The following is a 17650-nucleotide window of genomic DNA, read 5'->3' on the forward strand; positions in this document are numbered from 1 at the left end:
TGCTGGGCCCTGCTATGCAAAAAGAACGCTGTCCGTATAACTATAAAAGATTAATGCTATGGGTTAATGCCATGTTTTTAGCACAAGATAAGCCACTGGCAGAAGAATTTGTATCCCATGAAATGTAGTGTATGCACACATAAGTCATATGTTACATGGCAGCCAGTATAACTGGTGAAGAAGAACCTGGGAAATCACAGCAAAAACCACCGACACATGGGAAACTACTGGCAATCTTTCTTACATACCAGCATTGACTCAAGTGCAGACAGAGGTGAGATGGCAGTGATCAGTAAAGGTGAAGGCTTTAAGTTATATATAAAAGGCATATTTCTATTATTTTTGTTTGTGGTTTTAAAGGAAACGGAATACATTTTTGGCACTATCATGCTGAATAAATAGGAGTTAAGTGCCTTTCCTGAAGATGCACACAAAGGTAGCCAACCTGGGTTGGCTTTCATATAAACGGTTCATAGTTAAATACATACTTCAATTGTTAATTTGTAGCAACAATGAAATCCCAAACATATTTGTATCCCAAGAAATGGAGGGAACTCGAGTATACAGTCATATGATTTTGAAATTTACTGTCCATCCATCATCAAACCAAAAAGCCAGTTCCAACCTTACTAAAATAACAAAGACAACCAATACTATCTTGTTAATACTGTCTTTATTCTAAAGACTCAAAACAAGCCAATACATGTAAACATAGCACATATCAATTTTCTGATTCAAGATAAAGTTGATGTTGTACAGAATATGACTTGGAAAAGAAACTTAGAACAAGCATAATAGACAAACAAGTTACAACATTCATCAATGTCCTTAACTTTGATTCTACCAATAACTGGAACAAAAAGACAGGTTACTTAAGTTTGCTTCTTCTTCATTGTAACGTATATAGACACTATATACCTTTGGTTTTGGTTCAGTGATAATCAAAACTGGACATAATCCAAAGCTTAAAGAATCTGAAGTCTTGAAAACTAAGATTCACTACTCCTATCACATGAATCAGAAAGCAATTCTTTTATGTAAAGATATTAATTTTTTTAAGAAGCTGCATGTCTGTATGTATGAAAAACTTGTCCATAAGTACACGAGATGAAAAATTGTTCCTAAGTATACATGAAAAACTTCCCTAAGTACACATGAAACAAACACCTGTCCATACATGAAAAATATGCCCCAAAGCATACATGAAATATTATCTTCAAAAACTTGTAGACAGAATATCTAATATATAGAAAATAAGAAAATTAGGTGTATGAAAGTAAATAAAAATCATTCTTTATGAGACACAATACTGTTTACTGTAGTTGTTATAAAAATACTCTAGCAAACGTTTCTTGTCTTGCCTGGAAAAAGAGAAAATACATAGCATTTCTTTTTTGACAACTGCATAATAACCTCCAATTCACAGCTTAAAGTACATATGAAATTATATTTGCAAAGTCCCAAAACACTGGTACTCACAAAAATTTAACAATAGTGTATGAGAAATACAAGAATATTTAAATGTATAACTGCCATCATTCATCATGGAAAAGTTAGAAATAAGAGAGTAAATGGGGATGGGATAGGTGCTCACATGAAAAAATGGGGTGGGGGGCACTTAAGGTTTTTGGACCTTACCCCATTTCAGGCATGTTCTTATACCCCATTACAAACTGATTTAGAATAACTCATGACAGCATTGTCCAAGTCAAGAACACCAAGAACTATTAATACTAATGTTATACCATAAGTTTTATCTCCCTTTATCTTGTATATTCCTGTCTTGCTTAAATCTACCAGTGAAAGGATGCTTAACTTTTAATTTTTACCCGGTATCAGACATATAAAATGAAGCCAATATCCAGAATTTGTGTTGTAAAATGTGACTAATGTCTATGCCCCCTCCCTCACCGATTAAGCATTATCTTAATTAGGAAACTGTAGAGTGTAATAATACTATATAAAGATTTACGTCTATCAAATTATTCTGATGGCTGACCGAGTCTTCTTCCTATGGAAAACTAATAAATGAAAATGAGAACAATCTGAATATAATATCCAAATCATGCTGACAAAACTGGAAAGGTTGGCATGTATGTTGTGAAGTAATAAGGATACAATAAAATAAATGCAGTATAAGCCAAAAAATTCTGGCTGTACTTTCATATACAGCATACATGTATACCACATACATTACATGTACATGAAATACTTATTGCAATCATAAATGTACAATGCAATTATATTATCAAGTTTAGTAATAAACATTTTGACTGATGATTTTTCTTTTTGTGTTAGCAAACATCTTTTCTAAACTTGAAAATGAGTAGACCTCACTTCAATACACTAACAAGAATGTTTAAGAATGTAAATCGGCATTCTGAATTAAAAGAAGAAAAAAAAAACAATAGGCAAAATTGCATCTATTTTTCCCTTAATGATCTGGCCTTATCATTTTACACTTATTTCTGGACCATTCAGAATAAATCCTGTAAACAATACAACTTCTGTTTAAATAAAATCCATCATACATATCAATTATGCATGAAGAACTGGGAACATAAATTAATGTAAAGGTAAGAAAACTATCAAATAACTAAATTAATTTCAAGTCAGTTTATTCAGTCTATGCTTAAACTGTTAAGTGCACACAAAGTATTAAATATATTTTTTGATGCATCATTTACAGAATATAATTCTTGTACCCTTCACCTAGACTGCCTTTCACCCTTCATGGTTAAAAAACTTGTTTTTGAAAGTGGTTGGTTGTACTTGCACAAGTATGGATTCACGTTTGTTGATCAAAACAATGAGGCAGATGCCTATTTCAAGAACTGTTTGCTACCACAGCCAATAAGAAGATGATGCAGCGGAGTAAAACTTCCTTTTATACCCATGTCCTGTCTTTAAATGTGGACTTAAGTCACAAGTCCATATATTTATGTAATGTGACTGACTGAATTCTGTGTTCACGTTGTGTTGAATCATTCAAATGTCCTAAGTCTACAACTTTTACGTACAATATATTGAAAAAGGAAGCCTGGGATGTAAAGAGTAAGGTCACTGAAAAGTCAGATCTTTAAGCATTATAGGTGTAAGGATGCATTTTTTGCCCACTCTATGATGACATATGAAAACAACCACAACATTAACGACATCAGATATTTGCAAAACGAAGCAAAGGTGAAACAAATTATGCTAAAAAAGAAACCAAAGCAGCATCAAAAGTCTCAAATATTTCTTCACTGATGTTACAAGCATTAAGTGTTCTAATATCTGTTGTTAATTTATTTGCTTACAACAAAATAAGAACGTGAACAAAAGCTTTCAATGCAAAATCTGGACACTGAGAAATATCTTAGTCTACATGTACTTTTCACATAATGTGCTCAATATGCATTAAAAAAAGTGAAAATAGTTCAAACAACCCACATATATACAACTTCAAAAAGCATAGCCTAGAATAATACATATATCTATACTTCAAAACAAATTTAAGAGAATATTTCTGTAAAAGACATGCTGGCTCCTACTTCTTAAGGGTAATTTAATATAGAAGAAACCAGCTCTACTTCTTTTAAATTGTGAACAATCTAAAATGTAGTGGAAAATCAAAGGTTAAAGGTTGATTTCAATGTACTGAGACTGAAGAAAATTTCAACTTCAAAGAAATATTCAAGACTTTGTTAGTGCCACAAGACAAGAATGAGATAAAGCATAATATTCCATTAAAAAATGTTGTCTTCACATGTGATCACTTTACAAAAGGGTAAAATTCAACTTCACTTTTCTTTAAAGTCATTAAGTCATATTTTGGAAAAATGTATATCTAGCTTTGTAAGAAAGGATTGTACATGTATGTACTTGTAACAGAGATCTAAATAAGATTTTAATTAATGGAGTATTTCACTTCCTGGTCTGGAAAGGAGTTTTCAGAATAAAAATTGGATATTAAATGTTGTGAATACTGAAGCATACAGTATCAGACTGAGTCTTTGAGCATGTGTATATTTCCTTTAAGAATGCATTAAATGCCACTGAGATTAAGAGCGTATCCATTTACATAGCACCATTTTTATGAATGTTCTCAATGTGATAAATTATTATTCCAAACATGCAAGGAACATCCCAAACATGTCCGGACACATTATTTGTATCAATTTAACATGCTTAAACAAACAAATATTGAATGTGCTATCAAAGTAGAGTAAATGTTTGGAATTAAATTGATTTGCATACTCCGTACACATTTACAAAACTTTGTATGCAGCTTTCATCATCTTATTTGTAAATAATCCATGAACATGTAACTTATTAAGACCTCTGTTTACTTTTAACAATTTTCAAGTTATGTTTTCTTGCAGTCCATATCGATTTATATAATTTGCATTATCTGAATGGAACAGCCACAGCTGGTTCTGTTTTCATTGCTCCCCCTCCAGTTCCCAGCCACTGCAAGAAAACTACAATTGCAGAAGAACCTTTGCAAACAAAACTGCCACCTCTGACCCATATTATTGCATACAGTTGGTGGGTAAAAGATTGGAACATTTTTACAATAGTTCACAATTTCTGGAACACAAATCAAAATTATGAGAATGACTGAAAAAAATCATCAACTTAATGAGGAGAAACAAAAGGCTCGTGTCACAACTACAGCATGTTTAGAAGCCAGAACTGTATCTAGTTTTACAGAAATATTGAATAACCTAAAGCTCAATAAAGGATACAAAACCTGTTCCACGTTTTTTTCTTAAAAGTTTTAAGTTATGTATTCAATTAGTCACTCGAGTTATGACACAACCCCTATGTCCTAATCCCACTTCACAATGACTTTATTATGTACACTTGTATGTATAATAAATCTGATGAAAACAATCACACACAATAATACAGTAATCAAAGTATACATTAAAACTAGATTTACATTTTAATACATGTATGCCCCCATTGCAAACCAATACATCCAAGTCTAACAAGTTCACAAATGTTGAAATATTTTGAGGATTTCCCATAATGAACTGAAATTCTAAATGAGGATATCTTCGAACAAATACAAATATGCATACAAAATCTTATTTGTCCACTCAAGCGGTTTTCGGTTAAGTTGGCTAACAAGGCTTTTGTCACAAAGTTTAAAAAACATGATTTTTTTTAAAAAAGTGTTTAACAGTATCAAAAGTATTTATAAATAACAAATACACCAAACAAATTTATTTGTCTACCTCAGGTGGTTTTGGCTTAAGTACGCAAAAACGTTTATGCTAACAATATTTTATTTGACTAGATTGAGTGACTTTTTGTATAGTTTCACTAATATGGCTCTTGGGAAGGATGAATTGATGCATTACAGTATGATATCTATGTAGACGTTACTAAATCAAGATCACACTGTTACATACAGCACAGATGAAATAACAAGCAGTGGAGGCATGCAAATTTGACTGTACCTATGGTATTGATTTACATACAAGTGTACAAACTATCTGTATAAATTAATGGATAAAGCAAGATGAACATTTCCCTTTTACTCTTCTCAATTTGTCCTTTTCGCTGAGTTAGCCAGCTGGTCTTTCTCTTTCTTTAATTGTGTCCTGAAAATATAGACATACATATCACAAATACATTAAAAATAACATGGCTTTTAAAGTGTTGGCATAAAGCAATTTGATATATTGATATACCAACACAGTCAGGATATCAATTTGTGATCCAAACCTGACATGTTAATATACATGTTGTTTCAAAAGTACGCTTTCTATATTACAGATCAATGATGAATTTCCACTGATTAATCATTAACAATGCAAACAAATATTGTGTTTTCTAATGAATTAAACATGGTACACAATTTAATTGAAATCCTTGCTGCTTTTACCCATCATTCTCATGCATATGGGACAAAATACACAGAAATCTGTGGAGCAAGAAAGAAAATATTGGGCTTGAAAAAACACACACACATCAGTGTAAAAAGTATAATGACATATTATCCATTAATAAAAGAATTTTATACAATGCTAACAACTCTTAAATGAGAATTTTATGAAATATAGATCTATAGACCTAGTGGTTTTCAATGTAGGGGTCACAACCCAGTACTGGGTCAAACAAGGTTAGGTACTGGATCACATTTCTGATTCAAGTGTATTGCAATAGTACAATTTTATGAACAATCGAGTTAAATCATATAACTGCACTTTTAGTTTCTGAGTACTTCATCAACAAGAAAATTGGAAAAATTAATTTTTTTTTTAATAAATGTGTTGCAGTAGACAAATAGTGGATACAGCATAACCTAATAATCTAGGATATATTTTCACTGGCATGTAGAGCTCTTAGTATTCTCTTTCAATGGCTTTTCAAAGAGTTATCACAGACATAAATGTTTTTATGGCACATATTTTCATACAGAAATTGAATTTTCTGCATATAATTCTTTCATTATCCAAAAATAGGTACAAAAGAATAAAAAAAAAACACAAAAAAAACAATGAGAACAAGACAACTAATTACCACACCACTACAGCAAAGGGGTACTATTCCATCTGGTAACTACTGGCTATATGTGTAATTTCCTCAGACAAACTGAAAGAGCTTTTGGAAAAATTCAAGATTTTCAACAAATTCAAGAACTTCTGAAGGCAACTTTTCAAATGTAAGGACATTTCAAAGTTGTAAAGACCATGTATAAACTAAAAAAATCTCTAACCGTAACAGACTGTTTATGCCGCTGCTGCTGTTGATGCCGTAGGAAAAGTTATTGTTATATCTTGCTTTACTATTGGTATTGACAAACATGGGAATACGCCTTAAAATGCTTACCAGAAAACACATAACGAAAACATAACCAATTGCAGACAATGCTGCCATTGTCATCATCAAGGCTGATGCTATGACCCATTTTCCACTAATGTGGGCTCGACAGTAAATGAAGATAATGCTCAGAATTCTGTTTAGACAGACTCCATTTTAACATGATACAATATTAGGTCATTTCGTTATGATATAGAAAGACTGTGGAAATGATATGTAAACAAAAGTCATTGAAAGAGAGAAGGATAAGCTGATTCCAGTTACTTTGGGTACTGTAAGTTCTGACTTCTGGGAAATGTTAATTTTACCTCTGGAATTTCATCAAGGTCAAGTCATCTAGACCTAATTGACTGATTATAAAAAACATGCATGATGCTTTAAGAATTTTTGTATCCCCAAATCAGGACTAAATCTTTGTCCCAGGCTTTCAGAAATATGTGTAAACTACACAAAAATACACTCAAGATGCAATAATGTATTCTGATAGATGCCAACAATGTGAAAGAACTTGGCACATCACAGTTACTCAAAACTGTAAATGCTTATATTAAAAGATAATGGTATCAGATCCAGCTTCCAATCACAATTTGATTAAGATGACATTTACACTGCAATATTTAATATTGTTATACATTCCGTAAATGGAGATCACAACTCTGCCATTTAATACAATCCTCCAAAATGTGCTGACACTAATATATATCTGTAATCCTGTTAGTACTAAATTATTTCAAAATGAAACAAACAATCTTGTGGAATTTTGTTAGACTGATATTTATATTTCATTTTTATCTCTTATGATGAATTTGCCCTTGAAAATTTGCATGGGGGTTCTGTGGTGGTGGTATTCAAGCATGGTTTTTGCACCCCTTGGCACCACTCTTATTTTCAGTTCTAGCTGAAAAATTGCAGTCTGTTCCAAATTTTTATTACTTTAAACTGTATGTAGGAATTGAAACTCTCTCACTTTTCTCTGAAGTCAGTTCCTGAATTAAAAAGTAAAAATAAAATGAACACTGGTGTGGCACATCAGCACAATCATGGTTATAGAGTGCCATTTAAAACATGTTACACCAGTGTAAAGGAAACAAAATGCAAAACAGTTTAGGAAGAAAAACTCTTCAAAATCAGTGTAAATATCATCAAAAGACTATTTAAAAAAATTATAGGAATAACTTATGGTTCTTTTATCACTTTACAAATCCTTTTGCGATATCCTTTGGTATAAATTTGTTTGCCAATGGCATGGGGCATATAAAGATAATAACAGTTTAATACAAAAGAAGACTTTTCAGTTCAGATTTCTTGAGGGTCCATCAATCGGCCATCGCTTGATAATTTACAATAATGATAATGCTTGAGAACATAAATTTTGAAATTTGAAGCCATGCTGTTACTTACAATGCTGTCAAACATTTTTCGGTAATTATTTCATGTTGCAGTAGAACTATATGATATCTGAGACTAAGTAACTCAAGTATTTTATTTTTCCTTTATTTTGTGTGCCTTTTTTTATTGATACTTGGACTTAGATGGGTTTCATAAAGATATTTAATTAGGAACTTCAAACACTTTTCACAGACAGCATATAAACTTTTAATGTTTTGATTTATACGTCAAGTCCATAAAATATTAGAATGAAGTGTTTCATTTTTAAACACGATCTCCAAAATATATAAACTAGGCCATGAGGAAGACATCGTGGGTATATATGGGTATCATTTACATCAGCTGGGGAGTTGGTACTCTTACTTGCCAATATTTATAACTCGTGTACAAGCAAAATGTGTTATAAATTAATTCCTACTGCTGATATTTCATTTTTTTCTGTTTTTCACATGTGCCATGAGATTTCAAAGTTCCTTTACTCAATGACCTAGCTCAATTTTCTTTAGCTTTAAAGTCCCTGCTTAGCTAATAGTGGGGACTTTAAAGATAAAGTCAAATGCACATATGGTATTTAGTCATCAAATAAATTCCAGCGTTTCCCTTTACCATCATTTGCGCTTCTGAGACCTCCAAATTTTTAATTTAACCCCTCGTTTTGATACCAAAGTCTGTTTTTTACTCAGTCTGACACAGAGTTTTGACAACAAGGAGATTTTTTACTGTCTTGCACCCCTAATGGATACGCTAAGTTTCCTACAAGCAAAGTTCTACTGTTTCATGCAGCTGTAGGTGCAACTAGACTGAAAATGTACCATTTTGAGACTTTTTAGGTAAGTCGATGGTAATGGTCTATCTGTATGACACAAAGTGACAGCAGCAACCACTGTTTGAGTGTCTTCTCACAAACATGGCACATGGCTCATTTACTGCATGTATAGTGCTTATGGCAATGCAGTTTACAAATATGGTTCCCAATGCAGTGCACCTGATAAACCTTTTATCAGTCTCAATGGTCCAGTTAACACAGATTCCATCCATTTACTTTAGGCATGTGCAAACTATGACCGTAACCTAGTTTTATTCTCTTTTTACTTACACTGTAAGGTGTGGCTTTATGAAACACTTATCTGGCCGTCTCCCTGAGGGAAGCTGGACATGCCTGATTAACAACATGTGGTACATACCATTTCAAATGAGGCTGAGTGCCAATAAACATATAAGCAACCCATCCAGAAATCTTGTTGTTGTTGTAAGGTTTAACGCCATTTTTCAGCACACGATAGGCTATACATGGCGGCCAGTATTAATGGTGGAGGAAGAACACGGGAAATCCCTGGAAAGAACCACTGACACTCGAGAAGCTACTGGCAAGCTTTCTCACATAACCACAATGGCTGAATCCGAGACTTGAACCTACACAGACAGTGGTGAGATGGCAGTGATCCGTAACGGAGAGCACTTTAGACCACTTGGCCACTTGGGGTCCCCCAGAAATCTTAATGAATACTTAAGTTAAACAACACTGAAATAAAATTTCAAAATTATCTGTTTTTTTATATTTCTTTCTTGAAAAAAACATGATTGTGCTGCTATGCTATTAAATCATATAGACATACACAAAATTTCTTTTGACAAATTTTTCTCTTTCCACTTTTTTTTCCATATGTTAAAATTCATTTTTAACATGGTGTTCTACACTGTTGCAACATTGTTGAGTATCTTTAGTATTATGGGCCTATATTACCAATAAATTATTGTCACTGTCTTAAATAATTTCAAGTACTCTCACATTCATGTACACTTAGTTTCTTTTGACAATGAAAACAGTTTTTCTCTTTCCAACTGTTTTCCATGTCACCTCAATATGATATATTTTTAAAATGTTTTTCTACATTGTTGCAACACTGTTGAGTGTCTGTAGTATTATTGGCCTATATTACCAATAAACTATTGTCACTGTCTTAAACAGTTTCACGTACTCTCACAAAAACTTTACTAGATGTACCAGGTCCACGAATCTCCTATTCTACATATATCCTGAAAATTATCTCCCAAGAACTTACGCATCTCCAGCTGCAGTGACCTTCTCCTCCGACAGAATGATGATCCCTTTCTCTGACAGAGCTTTTAATGCATTGAAGGAAGCTGCTTCCCTTGCCACATCAGGAGTGGGCCCAGAGCCATGCATAACAACTGGTGGATTTGTCAGCATGGAGACTCGACTCAAATACTCCGAGTTACTCTGTGGAGGAGACAACAAAACTGTAAGCAAGTTCTGCTGCAAAACAAGGAAACAATACTTTAATACCTAGCTTTAATGAGAATCAATTGAATTGCAAATTACTGAATAACAGTTGATATGATTTTATGTCTACCTACCTAAACTCTTAATATTACAAAATGATAAAAACATGAACAATTTAGTCAGCTGAACTTTCTAATACATTTAATTCATTGACAAGAGTTTTGTTTGTAACCAATGTTGTTATGTATATCTATATTTATTGTAACTAATGGTACATGATTTTGTCAAATTTTTTGTAATTGCAACTAAACTGTAGTGGTTATCTATAGCTGGATTTCGTGCATGAGCATAGGATCTATTTTCAGATACTAAAGAATGTTAAACTGCATAAATAGAAGCTTGCATATGTCCTGACAGTTACTAATAATAGAATTATTAGTAAATATGTTTACAAGTTTTGGTCAAGTGGTATCAGAGAAGAATTAGGTTAACTCCCACTGGATGTTTTAAATCATGTGAGTTCTTCTACCATGTTGGAAACTTGCAATTTATCCCGCAGGTAGTAGTGACAATATTCCTGTTTTTCAGGATTATTGTGGATTTACAATAGGATTAAATGATCATGGTTGGTTATTTATCGATGTGTAAATTTTACCTAATCACTCACAAAGTAAATAAAGTCCGAAGCTGTGGCTTGTCATTTTTTTATATCAGAAATCACAAAAGTGGGTGGGTGGGAGCTTGTTATTTTTATTAGGGTGATAAGGCGTTGATATAAATACAAATTTGCATGAAATGATCTGGTAACAGGGAACCAAAAAGTAGTCCACATAATGTATCAATGTGTAAAAAATATTATATAACAGTACAGCAAATTAAATTGTAGAAAATGCAGTCAATTGATAAAAATTGGAATTATTTCATAATACTGTAAATTCCTCTCACATCTTCATTTGCAACTTAGACAATTAAATTGTTTGTTAAGTTTTACAAAACTTGTTGGTTTCGCTTCTTTCTGTTACTTAGTATAGGACCACACAGTTGTAACAATATGGACAAATGATAATGTTGGCATTAACTCAATAGCCAATGCAAATTAAAATTGGTATGGGGAATAAAAACTAATTTTATACTTAAATGCTTTGGCGAGTTAAAATTTTTGACACTGTAAAATCTGGCAACAAATATTTCCCCTCTGATGACATTATAGTTTCTCTGATTGGCTTAGTTAAAAAAATTGAATTATAATGCAAAGATGAACCACAGAAAGTATTCCAAACAGAAAGCAGTTCCTCCAGTGAACATCTTTGCATTACAAAGCTTCCAAGCTATAACTGTGCATGACCAGAAGGAAGCAGTGCTTCTGCTTTATAATACTGTCCACAGTAGAAAAGCAACCCCTTCCTATGAGTAAGGGAGCCTTAAAGAGAGGGATGTTCCAATATGGTTATAATAATAATAATAATAATGAGGACTTTGTATAGCGCCTAATCTTTAGAAGCTCTAAGCGCTTTACAACATTAGACAACACCTATAAGATAAAGAACATAATAATATTATTACAAAAACAAACAAGATGAAATTAGAAAAACATTAAAAAATAAAAAACATGCTGAGAATATTTCAGGTAGGAAACATTATTAGGTCTTTAAGTTTGTTCTTGCAGTCGAAATAAGTGAGTTTTGAGAGCCCTCTTGAATGTGATCACTGTGTCTTTGTGTCTAAGTTCAGTGGGCAATTCATTCCATGTTGCTGTGCCCTGGTATGCAAAAGAACGCTGTCCATATGACTTTGTTTTCATAGTGGGAATAATGAGTATATGATTGTCAGAAGAGGAGCGTAAGTATCTTGCTGGTGTGTACACATGGGTGAGGTCAGATAGGCATGTTGGACTAGAGTCCGACAGTGAAATGTAGTACAGAGAACAAATTTTGTGTTTGATTCTGGATCGACTGGATAGCCAGTGTAGGGTACAGAGCAGCGGGGAGGTGTGCTCTGATCATGGTACTCTAAGTATGGTCCAAGCCGCTGTGTTTTGAACTTTTTGAAGTTTCTGGAGTAGATATTGAGATGAACCAGACAGAATTTAGTTACAATAGTCCAGTCTTGAAAGTACTAATGAACACACAATGGAAAAAATGGACTGACCTTTGTTCCAGTGTGAGTGTGGTTTGGACTAGTTCAAACAATGTGTGGTCGAAATTGAATGTTGTGGTGTAGTTAAGACATTTTATCATGGAGTTCTTTGTGATGAAAGCAATTCCACCTCCGCGAGAATTATGGGGGAACGACTTGATGGAGTAACCAGTGGGTGTTAGATCTGCACACTTGGGCTCATCGCTTGATGTTTTTAGCCATGTTTCTGTCAAGACAAATATGTCAACATTTTGGTCGTTGATAAAATTAACTATTTCTGTGCACGTTCCGGTGGTCCTACTAACTGGGCATTGAATAATGCAATGCGCAGAGGTATTTCTTAGATCTTGGATAGTTGACACAAAGGTTGACAAATTAATTGGGATTTGAATTAGGTTATCTAAATTAATGGTCAAAATGTTTTTAAATGGTTGTGCCGAAATAAGGGAGATATCTGGAATTCTTCTTCCTGTTCTACGCCGGCCAGCTTTGAAACAATGTTTCTTTTATCGCTTCTGTTTACATTTAGGTAATGATGAATGTAGTCCCAGTTCGTTTAGTCTAAAGCACAATGTAGTGTGGAGAGCCAAGGAGTGATCATTTAAAGCAATTAATGAGGGTCCATTGTAGCATAAACAGGTTGACTGGCGAGTATCACGTGATGGCGGTTTGTTCAAAAACCGTGGAACAAGACAGCTGAGAAAAAGTCTAATTATTCTCGTTTCCAAAACAAGGAGATGAAGAAACACATAAGAATTTAACAGCCAATACATAATGAACACAATAACGAAGATGAAAACAGGCAACAAGCACAAATATCATGAAAACAGCACTAAAAAATGGAACAGCTGCTTCAAGCCAATTAAGCGATAGCGGCCTTCTTGGGTTATATCCTGATAATGTATTAAAACATTGAAATAAAGAAAATGAAATCATGTTATAAGTGGTTCTCATGAGTAAAGAACTCCAAATTAAAAACGGTCTACTGACAAACAAAATTTAACTAATTTAACAGGCCCCATGCCCATACACATATAAGATAAGCAGTACACTGAGGGTCTTTATAGTGAGGGAACAAAGTACATTCCTGATTTAATGACTAAAAGTAAGACAAGAGCTATTACTGATGGGTGCATTGAAGAAGGTTCCATTCACTGAAATATGCTCCACAGGGTCTTGAACTGAACAATTTTGATGAGAAGATTGTCATTTTAATGCCATGCATTCCCCTTATGTCTTGATATGAAATGCTTGGAAGCCTCTGGGGCCCTGGGTGGCAGAGTAGTCTAATGCTAGTGATGGGAATCAGTCAGAAATTCATAATCGATAATCGGTTCCACTTAATCAACTGATAATCGATTATAATCGGTTACTAAGAGCAAATTATAATTTTTGTTTGTTATTCAGTTATATCTTTGATCAATAGTTCAAGATGTTAGTAAATGTACAGGGGTAATCTCTTTTAATGACATGTATACTTTAACCTGATAATAATATTACATTTTGGTCTATTGTGTTGTGTGTTATTTTTGTTCTACATCTTTGTTAAATGAACGCAACTTTTATGGATGATAAGTCATATGCAACTGAAATACTGCTACAATCCCCCAAAATCCTTTCATTCATATGTGATGTGTCTATAATTTTAAGTGTAGAAGGACATGGTTTCTTGTTTGTCATTGTTTACAAATACTACAAATAATGTTGCATTTAAGACTGAAACAAATCATCAAAATGTGTTTAAATTTATTAACTCAACTATTTAACAACTTGATCATGTAATAATGGCTATAAGTTCCTAATTATGAAATTTTGCACCTATGAAATATCATATGGTTTTGTATTTGTATTGTGAAGGGAGTTAATAAATTTAAGGTCAACTTTAGTGGCTGGGAGTTTTACTAACCTTTATGCTTTGCATACAACTAAAAAGTAGTCTCCCTTTACACATAATCGATTATGGAGTTTCACAATCGATTATCTTATTGGTTCGCTCAACCAAATGATGATCGATTACAATCGATAATCAGAACAACACTAGCTAATGCACCTTCCTTAAGCAATCACTCCAATCTCACCTATGTCCGCATAGGTTTGAATCTTATGCTCAGCAAAGTGGGTACGTGAGAAAGCCTGCCACCAGCTTCCTGCAGGTTCATATTTCTTGAATGGAAGAAATATCTATCAATTAATCACTAAGGAACTTCACAGCAATATTATTACATCGGTGCTATAAACCATGAAGTAGCATTTAGATTTACCTGTCCAGAAAACTCATCAATTTTAAGTTCAAATTTATACTTTGCTGCAATATCTTTCAGCTGCTGTTCTGCATTAGCAATTCCAAATGCTGCAAGAGAAGATTTTCAGGATTATGCATATAAATAGCTTAAGACTGTAGAGTGCAGAAGTGTGAAAACAATTATCTAAATTTGCTTGTAAGTCAGGTACAAGTGCAAACAACACAGACTATGATTTACCTGTATATAATTTGCCAGCAGATCAGGTTCTATGATGTTTGTTCTACTGATTGTTACTAACAAACTGCACAGACCCAGATCTTCCAGAACATTATGCAACTGCAGATCTATGCAGCATGTGGTTGGATCTGACTTATATATAACTACAGATAGAATACTGAGGGTTAATAATGTTAAAATGAACTTGTTCTTCCCTTTAAGTCAACAATTTAACCAAGATGCACTTAAATACTGTTGGTTCACATATGTGCATGGGAATAAATGTTTTTGCAAAATATATTTTTTTTAGTACTTAAATTTGGAATGGGGATGGAGTATTACTGCTTATTAATGAATGCATATTTTTAACTATAATTCCAACATGCAAAGAGAATAGGATAATAGGATGGCCTGTTAGGTACAGCAGCAAAGCAATCCCTCTGCCTGTTTACAGCCCAAGGTTTAATCCCTAAGTTAAGGCACCTATCAGGATAAGTCCTAAATTAACAGAGGTCACCATAGCATTAAACATTTACCAATGACAATTTTTTTTAATGTTTGGAATTATTGCTATGATCAATGATTTTAGAATATTTTAAAGAATACCATATCTCTCAGAAGTGCAAGCTTTTGATTGGATAGAATATATAAAATAAATTAACCACTGAGACACTTCAAAGCAATGTTATCCAACCACATTTTAGCATTTCCATTATTACCAAAACAACCAATGATCATGCAGTTGAGTTTTATTATGTTAGCTGAAACCTTAAGTGAAAAATGTAATGAAACTTTCATATTTTTTTTGCAAGGGCAATAACTCCTCCCAACCAAATCTTCACACCATGTAGATACTAAGAAATGGTTGGAGAATTTAACTGTCGTCATACTTATCTGATTTAGTTTCATCATAAACTTCCAGATCTGCATGATATAGAATTTTATGTGGAGACAATTTCAGATATGAAAAGTTTAATAGGGACAAAATTCACTCTAAATTTGAAAAAAGGTAGGGATCATACAAAGAAAGAAATCGAGTATTTGCACGTGATGCATGATGCACATTGTTTGATTAATTGGCATGATTTCTCTTTTTTAAAACTAGTATGAATCAAAAAAAAAAAATGCTGCCTAGTAAATTTAAAAAAAAAATCAGCATTCAAATAACTATGTAAAAATATCAAATATCAAAAGCATCTTCAGCTAGTATTAACACACCAAAGACTGGTGATCTTCTCAGAATTCTTTTACCTACTGAGTCCCAAAGACCAATGTATACCTATATACACTGAGTAGGTTGTATAAAATATGAGAACACCACTTGTACAATTGATGTAAATTAATACTATATATACTTGCTTACAAGTGCACTCCAACTGCAAACTACATAGACCCAGATCTAATAATGCATAATGAGCTGGCAGATCTGGGTGCATGCAGTTTATTAGGCAGAGTAAAACAAACAACAATGCTAACAAAGATGGGACTGGCATGAGTAGAGAGCATTTTCTCTTGCAAATCAATACTGCCATCCCTCCTCCAAATGTATTGACCTTAAAATCTGTAGATGACATTAACTGATGTTAAAATCTGCAGATGACATAGCAGACTTTTCCTTTGGTCATTCGTAACATTACTCTGATAGCAATCTAAAATGGAATCCAGTGAACCAATGGGTGTCCCTACCATTATGTAATTTTCCCTAAGATTGGGAGTTCAAACTGGTATTTACTATTGACTGTTTTCACCTGGCATTGAACCATGCCCTTGTTAAAACTGAAAAATCCATTTCCTTTGTATCTTTTTATTGTGGCACATTAAGTTTTGGTTTCGTCTTCCTATGTTAATTGGAATTGTGCATACATTTAACCCCCAGGCAAATTCTACCCCACTATCAGCAATTTTCACAAGATTAATTTAGACTTTCATCAACTAGTCCCTTATAATAGTCACTTATAATTGCAACCTGCTGTGACCCAGATTAATCATCACATGTTATGCTGGCAGAGCTGGGTCTATGCAGTTTATTAGGAGTAATCAGAGCTTTTTAATTATAAAGTGGATTTACAGGTACTGGCCCAGCTGACAAATTTTATGTACGTAAACCATGTTATTTTACACATATACCATACAGCCCAAGAGGAAGGAAAAAATGTGTTTTGTATACCTTTAGATTTATATAAAAATACCACTTTTAAGAAACATTTGACTTTAAAAACAACTGCTTACAGTTTAATAAAAAAACATGATTTAATCATTTGCATTATTTTAAAGCTAATCTCAGCTACTGCATGTAGACTGATTCAACATATTTTTGCTTTTAGAAGTTGACCACTGATGTGCAAACTGCTTGATTTGATGTCATTTAAACCTTCAGTTAATCCATATGTCTGAAGCCTTGAAATAAAGCATTTCAGGTGCACTCATGGGCAACTATTTATTATGCCCTTTTCATGGTCTGCAAGAAATTATATCAAATGAAACATTTTCTCTGCCTATAGGGATGGTAAGAGTTTTATTTCTTAATAAAACGTTTTGCAACTGTAGTATGCTTACCTTGCCGAGCTTTACCTCCTTGTTGGTACTGTGCAGCAATTGCTGAAAT

The 17650-nt window shown here is 33.3% G+C and overlaps 1 protein-coding gene across 4 annotated transcripts in view; it reads right to left on the reverse strand.

Annotated features, from left to right (window-relative positions):
- Positions 1 to 656: 656 nt before the first annotated feature.
- Positions 657 to 17650, reverse strand: part of LOC149783443 (double-stranded RNA-binding protein Staufen homolog) — a 68774-nt gene continuing 51780 nt past the window's right edge. For 3 of the 4 annotated variants that reach the window (XM_089931686.1, XM_089931685.1, XM_089931683.1), the window contains 4 exons: positions 17602 to 17643; positions 14848 to 14936; positions 10269 to 10483; positions 657 to 5594 (listed from right to left, as the gene is read on the reverse strand). In XM_089931686.1, the coding sequence (XP_089787812.1) occupies positions 5537 to 5594; positions 10269 to 10483; positions 14848 to 14936; positions 17602 to 17643 (404 nt within the window). In that variant the 3' untranslated portion in view covers positions 657 to 5536. The remainder of the gene's footprint in view (positions 5595 to 10268; positions 10484 to 14847; positions 14937 to 17601; positions 17644 to 17650) is intronic. The other variant, XM_089931684.1, reaches the window with a different exon arrangement.

The sequence above is a fragment of the Sinohyriopsis cumingii genome, chromosome 14, assembly GCF_028554795.1.
Source record: "Sinohyriopsis cumingii isolate HCF-2022 chromosome 14, ASM2855479v2, whole genome shotgun sequence".
Taxonomy (NCBI): domain Eukaryota; kingdom Metazoa; phylum Mollusca; class Bivalvia; order Unionida; family Unionidae; genus Sinohyriopsis; species Sinohyriopsis cumingii.